General features: G+C 37.7%; 1 protein-coding gene across 4 annotated transcripts in view; it reads left to right on the top strand.

Annotated features, from left to right (window-relative positions):
• The window catches only part of LOC108690056 (microtubule-associated protein futsch), a 55,372-nt gene that overhangs the window by 30,771 nt on the left and 1,319 nt on the right, over nt 1-23,282 (top strand). For 2 of the 4 annotated variants that reach the window (XM_018197130.1, XM_018197131.1), the window contains 5 exons: nt 5,786-5,884; nt 6,017-6,189; nt 6,317-6,474; nt 6,662-7,073; nt 7,210-22,729. In XM_018197130.1, the coding sequence (XP_018052619.1) occupies nt 5,786-5,884; nt 6,017-6,189; nt 6,317-6,474; nt 6,662-7,073; nt 7,210-22,729 (16,362 nt within the window). The remainder of the gene's footprint in view (nt 1-5,785; nt 5,885-6,016; nt 6,190-6,316; nt 6,475-6,661; nt 7,074-7,209; nt 22,730-23,282) is intronic. The other 2 variants (XM_018197133.1, XM_018197132.1) reach the window with 2 other exon arrangements.

Genomic DNA, 23,282 nt, shown 5'->3' with positions numbered 1-23,282 from the left:
AAATATTTAATAGAAAATGTTTACCAGTGGAGTTACAATGATACAAAAGGTCAACAGAATGAAAATATGTTTTTCTCTCCGAGTTATCAAGCATGATTTTTAAATATTTCACATATCACGTGTGCACGATATTGTGTAAAATATTGGCCGAGATGGAGAATACCGCGATTTTTCATATTCCGCGCATATTTCTGCTACATTTAGCTGGTTTATTATTCAATTCTACAAACTATTTTGTACTTATCTGCTCCACGTTCGAGATACGCATAGAATATCGTGAGAAAATGTCATAAATTAATGTAATTTGTATTCCTAACTTGCTTTCATAATATGAGAACGTTTAACAGAAAAAAGATCGAATAAAATGAAGAAAATAAAAGAAAGGGTGTTTCAAAAGTGAGATATTATCAATTTAAAAATTTCATGTACTTTATAATTCCGACCAAATATAATCTCTTTCGATAAGATGTCTCCTTCATTACATCTCCTCTTTTACGACGACCTTTCAGAACAAAAAAAACACCTCTGTCACTTCTACTCTCAATCCTTGATCCAGGTCTTCGCCCTTGTCTTGGAAATATAAATAGCAACGAGTGTGTGAGCTAGGTCGATCTCTATGCTCCCTCTGCCGAGGTCGTGCACTGCATTTCTGAATATCCGTTACTATTTTCCTCTCTTCTCCTTTTCCTCCTCCTCCCGGATCTACTTTCGGCTTGTCAAACTTCATACTCGATCAAAGGCCCTTATAGTACACAAATTTACATATACTTACTAGATAAAATCGACATGTACTACACAATTGTATCGTATTATTCTATCGTATTAAATCCGACCAAAATTTACTCTGTATATATAAAAATAAAATTATCGGGAAGAAAAATTTGTTATTTTCATCTTTATCATTTCCAAAATAATTATTCATTTCTGAAATTGAGATTGTAATATCTGTATAATGAAATGCGTATGAATTATCTCTATCGAAACTCAAATCGAAATAATGGGTCATTATCGACCTCCTCTTTGACATTTCTTCCTGAGAGATTAATCGAGAACGATGTCAGCGATTTGTCTAGAAAACTTTTTGACCCTCTTACATTACAAAGGCTCTTTACGTCCGCTTATATTTTTCAGTTTAATCGATATTTTCAAGATATTGGAACATTGGCGCATGTTTATATTTATAGATGCGCGATGTTCCATTAAAATTACTTTTGCTGTTGGTATAGCTTCTTTTCCTTATCTAAAATCTTTACAATAAAAATTTAGATGTATTTTATTAAAAAAAAAAAAAATGTTATTACATTTTAGAAGAGAAATTTGAATCGATTGATATAATGTACGGTTACATGCGTAATGATCTCTTTTGTCGGCTGTTAAAGCGATACTTTATGTCGCACGTGTACTCATTACACACATGTAGGCGCATTGCGAGCAGGACAACGAGAACCATTTCTAAACATAGTCGGGACAAACCCAGCATTCGCGGCATCCGTCGTCGGTCCAAGAAAAAAAAAGAAAAGTGCAAATCGAGAAACGCGAGTGCTTTAAGGGATGCGCGAGGCGGGAGCCGCTACCGCGAGGAAACGCAGTTTTGTCTATACTTAGCTTAAGTTGCTAATCCATAGGGACATCGAGTGTCAAATATTTCTTCTACATACTTTGTGAGTTTATGAAAGTGAGTTTATGTATGAACATTTCTCGAGCGACGATACATTGAATTACATCTAATCACGTTCATTCGAGACATTTTTATTTTTGCGACGCCAGTTAGAAAGGAGAAAAACATCGCTCGGAGCAGAAATATTATAGGTCAGGGAGGACGATCGAGTTAGCGGTACGAAGAGAAAATCTTGTTAGATAAAGCTGGCCTTGGATTTTTTCCCCTTTTTGTAAATGTAATATATTGCGACGTGCGCCGTATATATTACCACGGTTGATCGTGAATAGTCCTCCTACACTTTTCACACGACGATCGCCTATTTAGATACATCCCCATTGTGTGTATGATACAAGTGGCGTGTCAGAACGTCACGCTCTAAAGTAGGAAATCGTGGAATACGCTGGATACATCGACGTCCGCGGTTTGTTCCATGAAAATGTGTGCTGTGTGTATGTACGCTCACACGTATTCGCGTATTCGTGTGATACGATGACAAAATATTGTACTATGGGATTAAAGCCGGGGATTTTCGGTAGAACGAACGCGCCCTTCAGTATTCGCGAGATAAATCGCTGACGGATTATCCAGCGCCATTTTTCGTCCACTCGATGGCAGATATCATTGGAGCCACACTTTAATGTCGCAACGTTTTTCCATTTTACTTATCGGAACTCGTAAATGTTTTTGCTTTTTTTAATGCACGATTTACTTGACTCAAAGCTTCAAATTCCGTGCGGTTTCTTTAATTGCGCGATGGCTTATTCTGTCGAATGGAAATTCGCGGATGAAACTCGTGGGCAATTTAATTAAAACATCTGTTTCAATTAACGATCAGACTGCCTTTAATTGCAATTGTAAACTATATTTATCTTCGATTTGTTGCCGTTTATAAAATAAATTTACAAAAGTGAACGCTCTGTGAATATTTAGAGCTTGAAAAACAAGTCTCGAAAATTGAAAAAGAATTTCTAAAACCCGGAATGCTCGAGAATTGATTTATTTGATTTGTTTTTCATTCTATTTTTACTAATTAGTACTTGAAGAATCATTGAACGATCCATTCGCATTGCTGTTCTCATCTCGTGGTTTAATTAATAGTATTTTGATTCTGTTAATTGATTGAATGATTACCATGACTAGACATGGTAGTTATCGATAGATTAACATTATTTCATTTCGAACAATCGAGTTCATTAAATAGTCATCGTTAAAGTACTAAATTAGCAGCCAATGCGGTAAGGTAATATGTCACATGTTGATATCAATTAGGAATTAGAAGATTCATTCTAGTAAATAAACAGAAAAAAAGAGATTCACATTTGTTTCTCGCAAGAATATTATTTCCAAAGCAAGAATTACAAATGTAAATAAAATATGAAGCATGTGTCAGGTGAAGATGTGATTTAAGTTTGAATCCATCTCCATCAATATTAAATAGATCAAAAAATTCACAAAGTTGCGTCACGATGAATAAAAATCGCAATTTTGATAAATTTATTTCTTCTAATAAATGCAAAACTTATTTGCGTGCTCACAGCACGAAATCTGCATTTAAAAAATTGTTTTTGAGTCTTGACCAATACATTTTATATCTTGATCTTGAAAAAAATCGAGTCTGACATGACTAAACGTTTCAAGAAGATTTGTTCTATACAAATTTTCGGACTCGGTTGCGATGCTTCTGATATTGATATTGCAGTCAAAACCTGTAAGGGTCAGTGAGAATTAAGTAACGGCACTCAGCTATGAGCATTAAGAAACGGCTTCTCTCGTATCAGCTTTGGGGCTTCCGATCAGTTTGACACATGAGCTTGATATATGTTCTGCTCTAACAATGTGACTTTTTGATGTCAGATAAGACTCGATATAATGGACTTGCGATCCTTTCAATTTATTGCATATACCATTTTTTCTGTTAACATTAATCTACTTAATCGATTGAAGATTTAACTGTTCAAAAACTATAATACAACCGAAATTACACAGAAAGTTTTGAAATGTAATTGATTGATTAATTAATAAGTTCGGTTTGTATTGGCAATGTGTATCTGTGTGTGTTCGCATAATTCATATTCCGCGTATTCGCTATTTCGAATGTAATTTCGCGAAAATGTGATATATATTTCGTCAGTTGAACTCCTAATAATAGCGTCCACGTTTACTGGAAAGTATGCAACACGTATTTACTTATTGCGGGATAAAATTGGAGGCAGGGAGGAAGCCGCGCGGAATTCGTTGCACCGACTAACGCCTTCTGCTCGCGCATTTTCTCTCCTTTTTTCTTCTTTTTCGTTAATTTTCCAGCTCCTCTCTATCCTCGGCATTGATTGATACTACGACGTTGCCAAGCAACGTCTCGAACCAGACTTGTCTGTGTACACGCTAGTATAGAATTACGCGAGAGCGAGTCCGAACTCCCTTGGCAACGAGTTACGTTCCATTATGCTGTATCATTCAATCCTTTAATTTCATATAAGATTTCAGGTGAAATTTTGTAAATATTTTCGCATGTGAAAGTGAATCTAAGAAAAGCCTTGCACTTGGATTGAATTGTGAAATATTGAGTGATAAAATCGATTTACAGAAATTATAGAGAATTAATTCTAGAGATATAAGATGTTGCGTGCTATCTTATAATTTAATGAATAAACATATATTTGATACATTCAATATATTTATAAAGCACAATAATAATATACCAGTCATATTAGTCATATTAAGAATAATTTCTTTTTTTTTTGGTCTTCTTTTTTTTCTTATCATTTTCATTATAATTATTTAAAAATTTTTTATCTTGACGAGAAATGACTGACAGCGTCGGAAATTTTTTGTATGATAGCAAAAGTGGAGTATCTCTGCGTTAAAGTTGGCAATAGAGGGTGGGTACAGGATGTGCGACGATCGATTGCCAGCTGGTGAGGAACCACGTGACGGGGTGCGGTGTTGGTGACGTCATAAAACGACCGCCCCAAGCAACCCTTATGACAAACTGCAGCTGCTGATTCATTCATCCTAATTATTCCATTAAGTTTTGAGATACACTTTCTCTTTCTTTTCTTACATTAACGTAATTTGTAATTAATGTTTCATATTCATATAGTAAAAATATAATTATTCTAAAATTTTAAATGAAACATTAAGTATTTAAATTTATTAATAATAAATAATATAATAATAATAATACATTATAAATAATTATTTAATTTCTTACCAGATATTAATTATATCTTATAATATAAATTTTTGTGTTTTTAAGCTGCCTTGAATAAAAATAATTCATTAATTTTTATATAAACAGTATTTTTTAATTTTAAACGTAACTTATCAATTACAATTGTAATTGTAAAGCAGCACAAATATAAATGAAGACATATTATTATTTATATCCGTTTCAATCTACACATTTGTTGATAAAACATCAGAGAAAAATGTGTGTTATAATGTAATACTTAATTTACTTTTCTCATCAATCAATCTATAACTGGTCTTGACAGTCTCTAACATCTTAACATTAACCTTACATCACTCACGATGGCTGAACTATCCCTATTCTATGAAGCCAAACCACTGCAGTCTTACACATTTATACGCAGTTATGACCTACTATTCCATTCACCTAAACATTTTATACTCGGCCATGTTTAAAAATACTTTAAGCAATATTTAAAACATCTCTCTTAATCTCTCTCTCTCTCTTTTTCTCAATTAAAAAGGCTTTTTTAGAAAAATTATAAAGTTGAATAACATTCATAATTTCTTGATTATTTTCTCTGTTGTATTATGTCATATATTTTCAAGATAGATAATCGCTTACAAATTTTGATGAGCTGATTTCTCTAGTTCAACATAATCGCGCATACACAGTGATGATCTAAAACGAGAACAACCTAGTTTCCATTCAAAATATCAGAGCCTTGAAAAGTCAAGTTCATGAGACAGCATATCATCGAAATACCTACAACGTTACACTCAATCTTGAAGACGAACAGTGATTTATATGCAGATTTCATTCCATAAGTTTTCCGACATCAGTATCTGCTTAATATGTATAGAGTAAGAAGATTCCGTTCAAAATATAGTTCAGCTATATTTAGCAATCACCGTTTTTTTCTTCGATTGTTGCAGGTTTTCTATCATGGGACAAGGACAGTTGTCATGTAGATCTGGAGAAGGAATTATTGGCCTTAGTAGCGCAAGCCCCCGAAGGCGAAGAAGCCAGAAATGGTAATTTATTGTCACAAACATGTTGATTTGATTCGTTTTATGTTATATTATACATAATTAATTATTATTATGTCGTAGAAATTATTAATTATTGTCACATAAGTTATTAATGAAAATGAAATTCATTTTCAGGCGAAAGATTGATCCAATATGCTACCGAGAACCTCGTAACGGAAGTTCTCATTCACCCACAGACGAATACATTATTACAGTGTATTCGCAATCTTCTCGCAAGCTTCACGAAACATCGGCACATCATACACGCTGGATACACATTCGGTGGTAATGGTTCCTGGATATTGCAGGTATATACATTTCATATGAATATATTCGATTGTTATTTGCCAAAAATGAAACATTAATTAATAATTATGCGAAATATTAGCAGAGAATAATCTTATTACAAAACGACAAACAATTCTTGTTATTCAGGATGGAACCTTCAGTCTCGCAGACTTTCTGGATGCATTCAGCGAACATGAGGTGCAAAGAGTCCTTCGTGCCTACGAGAATAGCGTTACCGTAGATATACATTGCGCGGGTGTCGGCGATTGGACGACAAGTCGATTGTCGAAAGAGACTTGTTGCAGGTGTATATCTCTCTTGCACATTTTTCTACATGATCGATTCTAATTTATGTCACATAATAGAAGCTGTTCATGCATAACAAAAATAGGATATTGCACACAAAAAATAAAAAATAATAATTAAAAACATAAATAATATATTGAATAACATACATCTTTCTTAAATATTTCATGTCCTTTTTATGAACAGATCTTGCAGAGTCAGAGTAAACCCCGACGATGTTCTCACAGCCGGCGTACCGGCTATCATGAGTTTTACGAATTACATCGGACAGTACCTCGTGTCGCAAACACTGGACCAGCTCATGGAACCGTCCGACGTCGTTGGAAACATTAGATTTAGCCATCCAACCTTATACGTCTTCCCCGGTGGGCAAGGTGACGCCGCACTTTTCGGTATAAACGGCTTCAACATGCTCGTCGACGGCGGCTTTGCTAGGAAAGCATGTTTTTGGGATTTCACCAGGCATCTCGATCGATTGGATGCTGTTCTAGTCACTAGGATAAATAATAGTAACATCGGTGGCATGTTTAGCGTTCTTCGCAAGAAGAAGGAGATGCACGTCTATCCTCAGATCGGCCATTTCTTCTGTAACTTAGTCGTAAGTAGTCATTGTTTTTAATTCATTTTTTTTTTAAAGAAAATTCAGTATATTTTATAATAATAATAATAATTAAAATTTTTCGTGATAATCGCTAAATCAGTATATTTTCTCATTAAAAATATACATAATGTAGGAAAGAAGACAATCAAATTCACCCGACGGAGATAAGGATATTGATCCGCTCATTTTCAACCTCACTGATATTGGTCAAGAGATGGTGGTGAATCTTCGACACATTAATCTTCGCGCTCATCCTTGCTACAGAGATCCCGATCCGATCAACCTCTATCATAAAGTGGGCCATGGCACGCTGGATATGTACGTGCTCAGTCCGAGCAAGGACAGTCGCGAAGTGCGCGAATTCTTGGCGAAGTGGCACACGTCAGATTCGAAGCTGTTTGCAGGTTCTCATAAAAAAGATTCGAACAATCTCACATTCCCGATGCAGAATCTCGTGTCGATATGCGCGCTTCTAGTTTGGCAGCCGGCCAATCCCGAGGATAACATCACGCGGATTCTCTTTCCCGGCAGTACGCCGCAACACAAGATCTTCGAAGGTTTCGAACGATTAAAACATCTGGACTTTTTAAAGCATCCAGTATGTTCAGCGAAGACTCTGTCACCGTCAGTGTCTTTAGCGACACTCAGAGATAAGTCAACCAAGCAAAAACTTAGTCTTATCGAGAAGGAACCCAAGAAAATTTTGGAGACAAAGAAAGAGAAGAGAGAACCATCGGAGCCAAAATCCATCAAGGCCGCAGACGAGACTGTATCCAAGAGTATCCCTCAATCGACGCCGATTATACCTGCTAATAAACCTAAAACCGAAATGAAGACGAAGAAAGTTGTGGAAAATAAGAAGATCGAGACTGAGACAAAAGAGAGTAAGAAAATTGAAAAAGAACTAAAAGAAGTGAAAAAAGAACCCAAGAAGGAATCAATTAAAGTAGAAAAGGCCGAAAAACGAGAAGAAGATGTGAAAAAGACTGATTTAATTAAACCGGAACCTGAGAAAATCAAGGAACCTAAAGAATCTAAAGAATCTAAGGAACCTAAAGAACCGAAGCCCAAGCCCGAACCAAAAAAGAAAGAACCAAAAGAAAGCAAGATGAAAGTTGAGTTGAAGAAAAGCGAAGTAACTCCAAAGCCGAAGTTGATTGAGAAAAAAGCCAAATCTTCTGGTGCAGAGAAAAGAGACGCTGTGAAATCTTCCCCGACTACTCCGAAGAAGACTCTGAATGGTGCTGCAACAAAGACAGAGATATCGAAAGCTATACCGAAAGTGAAACCGGCGGTCAAGGTTGCTCCAAGTCTTCCAGCTAAGAGTGCTAAGGAAGCTAATAACAGGAAAGTGGTGGAACAGAAGAAATCTGAAGTCGAGAAGTCTGCCGTGAAGGATTCTGCAGCACCAGTTGTCAAGGTGACAGCAAAACCTAAACCAATGGACAGGAAGCCGATCAGTCGTCGCGCGAAACCAGTTAGTCCCAATAAAGCCCGTATGCCGGGTAGTCCGGCGAAATCTACTCGCAGTACTCCGACTGCTTCTGTAAAATCAGACAAAGATGGTGTTATTCGTAAAGTGAAGGGCGACAAAGGCACTACCGATTCTTCCACGGTCTCCACTCCATCTGGCATAGAACCAGAAGTTATAAAACCGATTGATAAGAGCTTAATTGAACAATCTGAAGATATATCATTAGATTCAATAGAAAGTAAGGTATTGGCAGATCTCAAAGAAGAGCGAGAGGTAGTGGAAGAAATTGAAGCTGTTTTACAAAAGGCGGAAAGAATCGAAGAAATTCGAAAGGACGATCGTTTTGAAGGTGATGATGAAATCACGGCTGAAGCCACTGACAAGAAAGAGGAGGATATTACAGAAGAGGATGTTACCGCCGAGATTGAAGATATACCTAAGAAGGAAGGTTCTAGAAAAGAAAGTCAAGAATTGACTGAAGAAGATGAATATCTTATTGTGGAGAAAGAAGAGGTTTACACCGAAGATTCTGCTCAGAGCGGCGAGGGCGAACAAAAGCACGTTCTCGATGAAGCTCAATCAGAAAAGGCAAAAATATTAAAAGACGTGGAGGCAATGAAGGAAAAGGGCGAGAAGGAGGAACCTGAGGAGAAGGAAAAAGATGACAGCCCGGAAAAAAAAATAGAAAAGATTTTGGATAAAGAAGAGAAAGAAATCGCTGAATTATCTTCGGAACATAAGGAACAATTACAGGAAGAAGTAAAAGAGATAATAGCATCCGCAGCCGAAATCGTACAGAAAGCCGAAGAGAAGGACGACTCCGGTAAAAAAGACAGCGAGGACATCACGAAAGAACCGTCCAGTTTAAGTCCGGACAAATTAGATTCATCGGAGAAAAAAACAACCGATACAGACATAAAGCCGGATGTCGATCAGAAAGAGAATATTCTCGAAAAGATGGAAGAATCTCAGGAGCGAATCTCGACAATAGAATCGGGGGCCACCACAACTGCTCCGACTTTACCAGAAGACGAGCGAATACCATTGGATGAAATAAAAGAGGATATTGATGAAAAACATGTTATTGAAGAAGTAAAAGAGAAGGATGCTTCTGCAAAGCTGAAAAAAGAAGTCATTCCGGAAACTATTATCGTGGCGGCCAAGCCGGAAGTCAAAGTATTTGATGTTCGCCAGGCGATGCCGAATTTGCAAAGAGACATTGTTAAAACACCAGACGAGGTCGCTGATCTTCCGGTTCATGAAGAAGTCGATCCTAAGCTCTACCGAATGGAAGATTTCGAGAAGGGAAAAGAAGAGAAATTATCACCAACTGCGCAAGAAGATAAAGAATCGCCTATTCCGCCCGCAAAAGAGCAGAAGAGTGTTTTTAGTTTCTTTGGCAAAGTGGCGGATAAATTTGAAAAAGGTATCGATAAATTGACTAAGAAAAAGAAGGATTCTGAAAAGGATTCCGATGAAAAATCTTCAAAATCAAGTTCTCCAAAAGAACCAAAAGTACAAGAGAAAACGGTCTTAGAAGAGGTTGATATGGAGAAGGTATTCCCTAAAATTGGCAAGCCTGTTGACAAACCCGAAACATTTGAAGAGGCGAAACCTACGACTGTTGACATAAAAGTAGCTGCCATCAAGGAAACTGCGGCATTTATACAGGAAGAGATACTGGACGTACAGAGGAAGAGTGTGCCGGATATCGAAGAAAAGCTTTTTACTGATAAGTTAGATGAAATTAAAAAAATAGAAGCCAAAATCGAGGAATCATTTCTTACAAAAGATGTATCACCAGGCGTTTCACCAACAAAACTAATTGAAGACAAGGAAATTGCGAAGGAGATTGAACTTTTGAAGGAAGAAGATATTGGAGAAGATGTAGAAGAGGTAAAGGCACTTTTGGAAGAAGCTTCGAAAAAATTCAAAACTGTGAAAGATAGTTTAAGAGATTCATTGGAATCTTTGGAAGATAAAATTAAAGAAGAAATAGTTGAGATACATGAAACGCCATCCGCCCTGAAAGATATAGTAAAGGATACTTTGGAAGGGGTGGCTGAGAAATTGGAAGAAATAAAGCCACATATCGAGAGCCATTTACCTGACATAAAAGAACCGGAAAAAGTCAAGTTTGCTATACCAAAAGATGAAGAATTCGAAGAGGAATATGAAGAGGAAATAGAGGGTCCATATAGAGATATGAAAGAAGCTGTTAGGGATGTCGGAGAAGTCCTTGCTGGCACTGCCGGTATCGAGCTCGAAGATAAACCCAAGGATGTCATAGAAATTGTGAAGAAAGTCGCCGAGGTACTCAGAGAAGACGATTTTCTTTCCGACAAAGCATTATTCGAGCAAACTCCTAAAAAAGAAGAGATTTCACCGATTTCGACGGAGAGAAAACCATCGAAAGAAGAAATCTCCCCAATTTTGACGGAAAGAAAGCCTTCTATATCAAGTGAAAAAATATCTCCAGAAATAGTTGCTAAATTAGAAGAAGAGGAACTCAAACTTGTTCATGAAGATATTGTAATGCCAAAGAAAGTTGATGTTACTGAAGTATTTCCGGTTCATAAAGAGCTTGAGAAATTTGAAAAGCCCGACAAACTTCCATACGAAAAACCTGGCGTTCTCGAGGTAAAAGAAGAACCTTGTGTAAAAGTGGTGAAAGAAAAGGACGATATAATAACATCGCCTATAAAGGATATAGCGAAAGATAAACGGGATGCGCAAAAAATTTGTGAGGAGATATTAAAAGACGATCAAGATATTTGCGATCAACATAAAAAACCGACGGATGATGATACATCTCGGGTAGATGTGATGCAGGCTGGTATCGAGGACGTATGTGTAAAGGAAGTAGCAAAACGGCCATCTTTCGAAAAGAAGCTGGAGGACGAGATAGAAGAATCCATGATCGTCTTCGAGCAAAAGATTTCGCCAGCGAAGGCGGAGATAGTGATGGTGACTCCCGGTTCTACGCCAACTTCGCCAAAATTTGTCACGGACAAGATATATGATGAAGGACTGGAAATTGGTTACCGTGAATTGCCAGAGGATATCAAGCAAATTCTCAGCAAGGAAGTGCCAATTGAAGAAATAATCGAAGAATTAGTTATTACGAAGAAGAAGAAGGTTACTATCGAAGTGATTGAATATGTCACTGTAACGAAGCGCATCCCGAGAGAACGCGTGATTTACATTATCGAAGAGATTATCACGAAGAAGGGACTTCTCAGAGAAAATGTGATAGATGATTCAGAGATTTTGAGGCTGAAGGAATCTATCACACTTGAAAAGAGAATGGAGATCGAAGAATATATCCTTAACGAATATATTGTTAAAGGAAAACGAATTACCATAGAAATCGTTCAAGAAATCTCTATTAAGAAAGTTGTGCCTAAAAAGATTATCATCGAAATTATTGAAGAGATCATTGTTAAGAGAAAACTTGCTAGGCATATGGTACTAAACGTTCCTGAAGAAGCATTATCGGAAATAATTCAAGAGAAATCGCCGGAAGAATCGCCAGAACAATCGGCAGAGGAGCAGATAACAGAGGAGCAAAAAATAGACATACCTGCGAAACAAGAATTCGCTGCTGAAGTTTCTGATGCTCCAACCGGAAAAGAAAAACTAACCGATGAAGGCGCGTTTAAGCCTTATATTGAGGAATTTATCGTTAATGAATACGTTATTAAAGGAAAAAAGATTACCGCATCGACAATCGACGACATTTCTATTCAAAAGACAGTGCCCAAGCAAATTCTTATTGAAATTATCGAAGAAATTATTATTAAAAAAAAGATTCCCAGGAACACGATACTTGATGTTACGGAGAAAGAATTATTAGTAATTTTTAAAAAGATATTCGAGGACGAAAAAGAAAAATTAGTCGCTGAGACTACTATTCCAGAGATTCCAGAAACTGAATCGATAATTTCGCAAGAAAGAGCAGAAGTTGAAGAATATATTATTAACGAATATGTTACCAAGGGAGATAACATTAATATCAAAAAACTTGAAGAAATATGTGGTAAAAAGAAGGTGCCTAAGAAAATCATTATTGAGATTATCGAAGAAATTATCATTAAGAAAAAAATACCGAGACATATAATACTTAGTGTAACTGATGAAGAATTATCGCATATTATTAAGGAGGAAGCGATTCCAGAGTCGCAAATACTGACTGAGAAACCGGTCGCAGAAATGCCCAGCATTGAAGAGAAGAAAAGTCCAATTGAGTTAAAAAAAGATAAGAAAGAAGATGTGCTTGAGCAAGAAATGAGCGCTGAAGAGGAGTTATTGGCCACATCCGAAGAGGAGGACATCGAGAAAGAAGTGGATGGATTTGTTAGTATACCCAGAAGAATTTCTGATACAGTTGATATAAAGAAAGCGATTTCACAGATTCCGTCTTCAGTTACGAAGGAACATGAGAAAGACGTGATTGACGATTTTGAAGCTGTCGAGCAGGAATATAAAGTACGTGATGTACAATCTCCTGAGAAAGCGAGCGAGATGAAAGAAAAAGAAGATATTGAAGAATCTGTGGAAGATACCACAAGTGAAGTGATCGAAGCAGACGAGAAATTCGTGCAAGAAACCAAAGGGAAGGTGGGAATAGAAGAGCTTCACATTGCAAAAGATATTAAACCAATTGATGAGAAACGAGAACCTGTAGAACAGGAAATATCCGAAATATCAGAAATTGTTGATACTACTGAGAAATATTTAGATGAGGCTAAGGAAAAGACGGATGACATTCTTCAGAAGGAGACTGCTACAACATTGACGCCATCAATCTCTGAAAAAGCAGAAAAGCCTTCAATCGAAGACTCAAGTAAGGAAACGCCCAAAGATTTCTCCGATAAGCAACCATCAATTGACGCACCAGACATTTCTAAATCAATTATACCAAGCCCAAAGATAATTGACGAGAAACTTGAAATGAAAGAAATTGAGCCTGCGATTAAAGAAGAAGTCGAGGAACTGCAACTTAAAAAAGTTGCTAAAGAAGTGAAGGCAGAAACAAAGCTCGCAGATGCAACAGGCTTCACACAAGAGCCAAAAGTAGAATTACTTGAAGACGATAAGAAATCTAAACCATTAGAGACCACAGAAATTAAAGAAACTCCAATAATTAAGGAAGAGAAGAGTCCTCAAGAAACATTAGCAGCAAATATACCAAAACCATTTGACGATGGCACTGTCAAAAGAATGCTGGTTACAGCATGTAGTGAGGATGGCAGAGAGGAAATTGAGATCTGTCCAAGCGGCAGCATAACTTTTACGAAAACTGTTACTCCAGATGATTCTCTTAAGGATGTATCTGCTAAATCTACACCAGATAAAGATTCATTACTTTTAGATAAAGACTCACGTTCGGACATAAGTACTCCCGAAAAGGATAGTATTTCTGAAAAATCTGCGCCAGAAGGTAAGGATAAGATTACTCCAGAAGACAGCTTGGAAAAGTCACCTGCTGGTCCTCGTGATTCACAGGATCTTGAAGACAGTTTGGAAAAATCAGAATTGCATAAGCCAAAGGTACCAGAGGAATTGGAAGATATTACAAAATCTCCTATGGAAAAAGACTTGAAGGTATCAGATAAAATTGCCGAAAAAGATATACCGAAGTCGCCTAAAGAGGAACAAGTAGAACCAAAATCTCCGACTAAGGAAGATGAAAAAATTGAAAAAATGAAATCTCCAGCTGAAGAAAAAATCGAGAAATCTAGTTCTCCAATTGAAAAAATCGAAAAATCACGATCTCCTTCATCTCTTGATACAACAACGCAGAAATCTCTAATAGAATTAGCTGAAAAATCAAAACTTCCAATCGAGAAGGTTCCAGAACCTAAGAAAAAAGAAACGATTGGTGTTTCAAAGACACCTGAATCGCTCCATTCAGAGGATGTTTCACCAGCTGAGACAATTTTCTCGAAGTCACCTACAGATAAATCTGAAATGTATTTTGCAAAGGCACCTGTTACTGAAGAAGACGTTGCTATTGAAAAAGACATAAAAAAATTACCTGAATCTATTAAAGAAATTAAAACCGAAGACAAAGAATTACCAATATCTTTAGAAAAATCCGATCAAGATATTAAATCTCTCGATAAATCCCCTACTATTTTAAGTGATAAAGTCGATGAGAAAGAAAATTATAAGTTGAAATCGCCAAGTATTATGGAGAAAGAAACGGTAAGTGAAAAGTTGCCTATTTTCGAGAGTGAATATTACGATGAAAAGGGACCAATTGACGAATCTCCAAGCGCGATTAGCGATAAATCTGATGAGAAGAAAGAGGCCGAACGTTCCAAGTCACCGAGCATAGCTGTGGATAAGCCAGATCTTCAAGATGTGACGGAACGTTATTTAGAGAAACCAAAATCTCCTATTTTTGATAGGTCAGATTCGCCTAAAGCTATTGATAAGACTGAAGAATCGCATGATAAAGATAGATCTCCCAGTGTAGCTAGTGATAAATCAGATAGCAAGAAAATAAGTGACCGTTCTAGATCACCAAGCGTTTCTATAGAAAAAGTAGATTTCGAGAGAACTCGATCGTCTAGTGTCACAAGTGTTAAAGACGACAAACTGGAACAGTTTCCAGTAGCGAAATCACCTGAAATATCAAAAGATGTATTGAAATCTTCGAAACTTGAAGAAGATAAATCGGATTTGAAAGATATAATACAACCTCTATTAGACAAATCACCGAGTGTAACAAATGGCATTAGCGAATCTAAAGAACCAGATCGCTCAAAATCACCCATTATCGCCGGCGAAAAACCTGAAATGAAGGATATGACAGAAACACCAGTGGAGAAGTCAAGATCTCCAAGTGTCATCAGTGTTACGAGTGAGCAAAAAGAACCAATTGATCGCTCCAAATCTCCGAGTATTGCAGAAGAAAAAATAGACTTAAAAGATGTTGCAGAACCTGCAGATCGGTCAAAATCGCCAAGTGTAATTAGAGAAAAACCAGATTTGAAGGATGTCATTGCAGAGAAATCGAGATCTTTTAGTATTACAGGAGAACAAAAAGAATCGCTTGATCATTCTAAATCTCCGAGTATTGCTGGAGAGAAACCGGATTTAAAGGATGTCACCGCAGAGAAATCGAGATCTTCTAGTATTACAGAAGAACAAAAAGAATCGCTTGATCGTTCTAAATCTCCGAGTATTGCTGGAGAGAAACTGGATTTAAAGGATGTTATAGAACTATCCGATGAAAAATCAAAATCAGGTGCCTCAATGAGTGTTACAACTGATTCGAAGGGACTCGATGATCGATCGAAATCGCCGAGCAGTACTGATCTAACGGATATTACAGAACAATCGTCGCTGGATAAATCCAAGTCACCTAGTGTCACGAGTATTACGTCTGATCAGAAAGAATCAACAGAAAAAGCAAAATCGCCAATTCCGGATAAGAAAGAAGAACTTGACAGGAGCAAATCTCCAAGCATAACAAGTGAAAAGTCCGATGAGAAGAAATCTGTCGATGGCTCGAAAGCGACCAGTGTTACAGAGGAAAAACCAGATCTTAAAGATGTGATGGAACTACCAGGCGATAAATCCAGATCATCAAGCGTTGCGAGTGAGAAAGAATTATTTGAAAAATCGACATCGCCTGTTTCTGACAAATTAGAACCACCTGTTGATCGAAGCAAATCTCCCAGCATTGCTAGCGATAAGTCCGATGAGAAGACATCGGATGACAAGGGTAGTGTTAAAGAACATTATGAAAGTGCGGGTGATAAATCCCCGAATTTCGTCGATGTGAAAATACCGCACGAAAAAGCTATGGAGGAGAAACCTTCAACAATTTCCGGAAAAATGGACGTTAAGCCAGACGATATTATATCACATGACAGACCGGTATCTCCAAGCATTGTTTTTGATAAGCCGATAGATGATAAACAGTCAATAGAGAAAATAGATGTTGACGGATTAAAAACGTCTGACATAATCGACGATTCGGATTTTGTCGATAAGACAAGATCATTAAGCATTATCAGTGATAAGACAGAACCGAAATCAACATTTGATGTCTCAAAGTCACCGAGTTTAATCGATGATCAAAAGGATAAGTCTAGATCATCCAGTGTTGCCAGTGAGAGGCTTGATGATATTAAAATTTCGCAAATATTAGAAGCAAAGGAAGAACAATCAATTTCACCGAGTTTAGCCGACGATCAAAAGGACAAATCTAGATCATCTAGTGTTGCCAGTGAGAGGCTTGATGATATTAAAGTTTCGCAAATACCAGAAGCAAAGAGAGAACTATCAATTTCGCCAAGTTCAGCCGATGATCAAAAGGACAAATCTAAATCATCCAGTGAGAGGTTTGATGATATTAAAGTTTCGCAAATACCAGAAGTAATGGGAGAACAATTAATTTCGCCGAGTTCAACCGACGATCAAAAGGACAAATCTAGATCATCTAGTGTTGCCAGTGAAAGGCTTGATGATATTAAAGTTTCGCAAATACCAGAAGCAAAGGGAGAACGATCAATTTCGCCAAGTTCAGTCGATGATCAAAAGGACAAATCTAAATCATCCAGTGAGAAACTTGACGATATTAAAGCTTCGCAAATACCAGAAGAAAAAGAAGAACAATCAATTTCGCCGAGTTCAGCCGATGATCAAAAGGACAAATCTAAATCATCCAGTGAGAGGGTTGATGATATTAAAGTTTCGCAAATACCAGAAGCAAAGGGAGAACAATCAATTTCGCCGAGTTCAATCGACGATCAAAAGGAAAAATCTAGATCATCTAGTGTTGCCAGTGAGAGGATTGATGATATTAAAGTTCCGCAAATACCAGAAGCAAAGGGAGAACAATCAATTTCGCCGAGTTCAATCGACGATCAAAAGGAAAAATCTAGATCATCTAGTGTTGCCAGTGAGAGGATTGATGATATTAAAGTTCCGCAAATACCAGAAGCAAAGGGAGAACAATCAATTTCGCCGAGTTCAATCGACGATCAAAAGGACAAATCTAGATCATCTAGTGTTGCCAGTGAGAAGCTTGATGATATTAAAGTTTCGCAAATACCAGAAGCAAAGGGAGAACAATCAATTTCGCCGAGTTCAATCGACGATCAAAAGGACAAATCTAGATCATCTAGTGTTGCCAGTGAGAAGCTTGATGATATTAAAGTTTCGCAAATACCAGAAGCAATGAGAGAACGATCAATTTCGCCAAGTTTAACCGATGATCAAAAGGACAAATCTAAATCATCCAGTGAGAGGGTTGATGATATTAAAGTTTCGCAAATACCAGAAGCAAAGGGAGAACAATCAATTTCGCCGAGTTCAATCGACGATCAAAAGGACAAATCTAGATCATCTAGTGTTGCCAGTGAGAGGGTTGATGATATTAAAGTTTCGCAAATACCAGAAGCAAAGGGAGAACAATCAATTTCGCCGAGTTCAATCGACGGTCAAAAGGACAAATCTAGATCATCTAGTGTTGCCAGTGAGAGGCTTGATGATATTAAAGTTTCGCAAATACCAGAAGCAAAGATAGAACAATTAATTTCGCCGAGTTCAGCCGACGATCAAAAGGACAAATCTAGATCATCTAGTGTTGCCAGTGAAAGGCTTGATAATATTAAAATTTCGCAAGTACCAGAAGCAAAGGGAGAACGATCAATTTCACCAAGTTCAGCCGATGATCAAAAGGACAAAGCTAAATCATCCAGTGAGAGGTTTGATGATATTAAAGTTTCGCAAATATCAGAAGTAAAGGCAGAACAATTAATTTCGCCGAGTTCAACCGACGGTCAAAAGGACAAATCTAGATCATCTAGTGTTGCCAGTGAGAGGTTTGATGATATTAAAGTTTCGCAAATACCAGAAGCAAAGGGAGAACAATCAATTTCGCCTAGTTTGGATACTGGAAAGATTCCAAAAGACGAATCTGCTAAATCGTCGCGAGCTAGTTCGCCAGTGGATAAAACTCCAAAGGATAGATCACGTTCGCAAAGCGTCTTCGATGCTGGTGAGAAAACACCAACCAGATCTAGAACAGCCAGTTTATTCGATGACAAATTATCAGAGAAACCATTTCAAGAGGAAAAACATTTCGACATGGGGAAACCACTTGATGAAAAGGTTGAATGTAAGAAAGATAGTAAGAGTCCTATAACTTCTCCTGAGACAATCGAGAAAAAAATGCAGAAGATCCGCGAGAAACGATTTGCCGATTTTAAAGAGCCGGACATCGGACAACCGAGCAAGGTAGAAAAATCAGATGATGAAGAAGAAGATGTCATTAAAGTGACAGCCGAGAAGAAGGCGGAGATCGAGAAGTACATCATAGATGAGTTCATCGTGAGGAAAAGAAAGATTAGTCTGACGGTGATCGAGAGATTAGTTATGACGTATTCGGTGCCTCAATTTATAGTGATGGAAATAATAGAAGACATTATTAACCGGCAAAATATACCTAGGAGTGCAGTCTTCGATTTCGTAGACGACAAAGCCTCCTCCGAGCCTCAATACGGAAAAGAATCCGAAACGGAATTGCTGGCACCGCAAGAAAGAGCGAAAGTAGAAGAATATATTATTGAGGAATTCATTATGAAAAAGAAGAAGATCACGCCGGAAGTCTTGGAAGAAATGGTCATTGTTAAATCTGTGCCACGATACATTCTCATTACAATTATTGAAGAAATCATTGTGAAGAAAAAGATACTTAGGAACACCATAATTGAAGGCGACTTAGGAGAATCAGGAGAAAAAGATCTGGATATTTCTGAAAAAAGAGAGGAGCCTGTTACATCAGCTAGCGTAGATTTTGGAAAAGTAACTCAAGATGTTACTCAAGAGGACATTCATAGTCATGAAAAATCAGGTGATACTACGAAGGAAAGTCTGGATGGCAAAATATCTCCTGCAGGGAGCGATCGATATGGCAGGGATTCGAAAGCGGCGCTTTCTGCTAGCCCCAGCTTAAGTCCGGAACCTATTCCTTCCGACAAATCAACTCAGGATAGTCCAGCTCGATCAGAGCCGCATATAGATGAGGAGATTCTCATATCGGAAGAGAAGCGAATGGAAATCGAAAAACTCTTGGAGGAAGAATATATAAAGAAAGGAAAGAAAATTACGGAAGTGATACTCGAAGAGATAATCATCATGACTTCTCTACCTAGGTATATTATCCTAGAAATAGTGGAAGAAATTATATTAAAGAGAAAGATCCCAAGAGAATCTGTGATCGATGTGGAAATTTATCAAGAAGAAGAACCAGAAGACTACGATAAAGCAATGTATCATTATGAGGGAACAACGGATGTAGATTATGAATTGCCGCATGCTAGAGATATGTATCCAGAATCGGGTGAGCAACAGTTGGATAAATCCGATTATCCATCAGATTATGAGAGCCAATTTCACAAGGCCTTCGTTGGTGGTATGACGGAGATGAGAACGACACATATAACCACATTGTCTGGAAAATCGACTCCGGAATTTACACATGACACTGCTTCCAAAATCGAATCAACCGATAAAGTGCCTGAAAAGTTATCGGAATCTACTCTGACCACGACTCACATAACAAGAACAGATGTGGAAGACACGAAGGCTGTGCAATCTGCTCAAACTATTACGATATTGAGAGAAAGCAAAATTACGGAAACTGTCGATAAAGACAAATCTGAAGAATCTGCGGGGATTTCGGCAACAGTTACATCCGGTCATGCGGCCGAATCGGATGGCGACGTTATTGTAAGTAAGACGACAATCAAACATGAAGTGATTAAAGAGGAGGAATCTGGGAAGACAACTGAAGTCATGAAAGGAATTGAACCACCAGGATTTGGACCACAAGAAATAGTTAAAGAAATTGAACAGTCGAGTATTCAACAAGATGAGCCCGAAGCGATTACCAAGATCATTAAGGAGGAAATTATGGAACATGACGAGCCGGAAGTAGTCACTAAAGTTGTCAAACGTGAAATTATTGAGCAAGATGAGCCTGAAATTATCACAAAAGTGATCAGACGCGAGATTGTCATCCCTGATGAAGAAATTAGCGACTCGAAGGAAGATTCTGGCGAATATATGAAGACTATTACAACGAAAAAAACAACGCGAACAATCGTGACAGAGGAATTAGCAGATGCCGAATTAGCACAAGCTGATCCTTCGAAAATTCACACAGATCCTACTTCAGATTCAACTTACAAGGCTGTGAGTGACGAAGGTGACGCAGCCAGCGCCGATATAAAGCGAATCGTGACGACTGTAACCACGATTACTGGACCGGACGGAAAAGTTACCACAAAGACAGACGTCAAAGAGAGCACAGACACTTTGGCCGGCGAGGAAGTATTAGAAAAATTGACGGAAACTACTAAATCTGCAGAAAAAATTATTAAAGAAACGATTACGACTGTGACATCGGGTACTACAACGCCCGACGTAAAAGCCTTCTATTCCGATTCTGGTAAATCGACACCCGATCTTAAACATGAAGCTAAACTTGAATCTACAATAAAAGAACGCTTAGACGCAGACAAATTTGAACATCCGGTGTCTCCTTTGATACGAGAACTTATATCTGATGACAAAAGTTATTCGGGTAAGTCTTCACCGGATATATCGTTGCCTAAGGATATCGTCTTCAGTGGCAAGTCTACTCCAGAGGTTCCTACATCGCCGTTAATTAGAGACGGCGCTGTAGTTCAACCTCATGTATCGGGTAGATCGACGCCTGATAAAAGATCCGATTGTCGATCCTCTACCAGCACACCGGAAGGATTCAGGTCGGGCGAGATGATTCGAACTATCGTTACGACTACAAAGACGGTTTCCGACGAAGGTGAAATAGTAACGACCACCAGGGAAGTCACAGAAACGACAAATGAGAAAGGCGAGACAGTTGTGTTGGCGGAAAAGACTGATGTGAAGGTAGACGAACGTCTGCCAAGCAAAGATGCTGCGGAAAGCGCGATCAGCAGCATTATCGGCAGCATCAAATCCTCGGAATTGCAACGTGGCGATAGTCCAGGATCCGACGACATAATCGGCGAAAAGGATCATGCTCCGGTCAGTCCATCGAGTGAATATAGTAGCACACGTAGTAAAGTCATGACACACCCATGGGGTAGCAGCGAGGAGCGACATACTTATTCTGACGATGAACCACCCAGTTCGTCTCTTTCTTCAACCTCACAAGTCGGATATTCACCGCAAATAACGCATCACTATGAATCATCTTCTGATAAACAAGAGGAGCAGAAACAAGTGGAATTCTCGGTGGCCGCGATGAGTAGCAGCTTCTATGGTGAGCTGCCAGCAGTACCGCCTCAGATATCTGCTATGAAAACTTTTCACGGTGAGACTGGTATGCAGAAAAGCAGTGATCCCATTCACAGTCGATTCACAGTAGAAAAGGAGCCCGCTGGTGATTATGGAGAAAAACTGGATGCAAAGAGATACGTCGACGAGGCCGACCTCGACTTCGATAAAGCTCTGATGGATAAAGAGATGAAGGAGATCGGAGGGACTTTCAGCAGCGGAATAGCGCCCAGATACACAAATGGTAATCTTCGTCATGAAGCAACCGACGAAAAAGATCATCCATCGTCTTCATTCCGGGATGATAAAGATGATTCAAAGGGTGATTCGAAAAAAGATCCTTTGGAGGGATGGGGAACCCCTCTTGGGCTGCCGTCTCCTAAACCGCCCAAAAAGTTTAATCTGAAGAACTCTGCTCAATTTCCATCGTGCTCAAGTGAGACAACCTCCGACACTTTGAATTTCGATGTTGTAAAAAATTGGGGAGAACCTCTTAGGCTGCCTTCCCCCGCACCAGTGACTAATGAGATATCGAACAAAGGAGCACCCAGTACACCGAAAAAAGAACGGAAACAAGCGAAGAAGATTCAGTCAGAGAATATCAAGAACAAAAAACGTTCAGAAAGTCCCGGTAAAAATGAGAAGAAGATAAAAGATTCGAAGAATAAAGTTCAACCGGTTTACATGGATTTGGCGTATGTGCCCCATCACGGAAATTCGTATTACACATCCTTAGAATTCTTCAAGAGAGTGCGAGCGAGATATTACGTCTTTAGCGGCACCGAGCCCAGCCGAGAAGTCTATGACGCTCTATTGGAAGCTAAAAAGACTTGGGAGGATAAAGATCTCGGTAAGTTTATTAAGATTGTGTTGAAAACATTATAGATTTACATCTTTTCATGATAAATTATTGTTATATTTGTACATTCCATTTAAAATTAAAGAATGTAACTCAAACTTTACAATAATCAATATTGCTTATATTTTTCTTGATAACTAACAATTTAATTGAGATTCCTAATATTTATTAACTATTTATTTATTTCTTTATTACTACTTCTTTTTATCATTATATTAAAACTTATCTTGATCATGACAAAAACAATATTAATTAGATTTAAATCTTAATTAAGATTTATTATAAATATATTTATATTCGAATGTTAATTCAAATGAGAATAATATCTACGCTAATTATACCAATACATGTTCCGAGCGTATTTTGATATAATTTTCATGTTTTCATATCATTTATATTTTCATATTTAATTAGAACTTACAAAATATAATTCATTTATATTTGCGAATAATCTATAATTGTTGGTGTCCATACATAATTTATATCTTAATTTTACTTTTAAACTCTTTTAATTTAATATTTACTGCTTAATTTTTACACTGAG

This window comes from Atta colombica, unplaced genomic scaffold (genome assembly GCF_001594045.1).
Source record: "Atta colombica isolate Treedump-2 unplaced genomic scaffold, Acol1.0 scaffold293, whole genome shotgun sequence".
Taxonomy (NCBI): Eukaryota; Metazoa; Arthropoda; class Insecta; order Hymenoptera; family Formicidae; genus Atta; species Atta colombica.
Note: the sequence above shows the minus strand (reverse complement) of the source record. Positions and strands in the feature narration are given on the sequence as shown.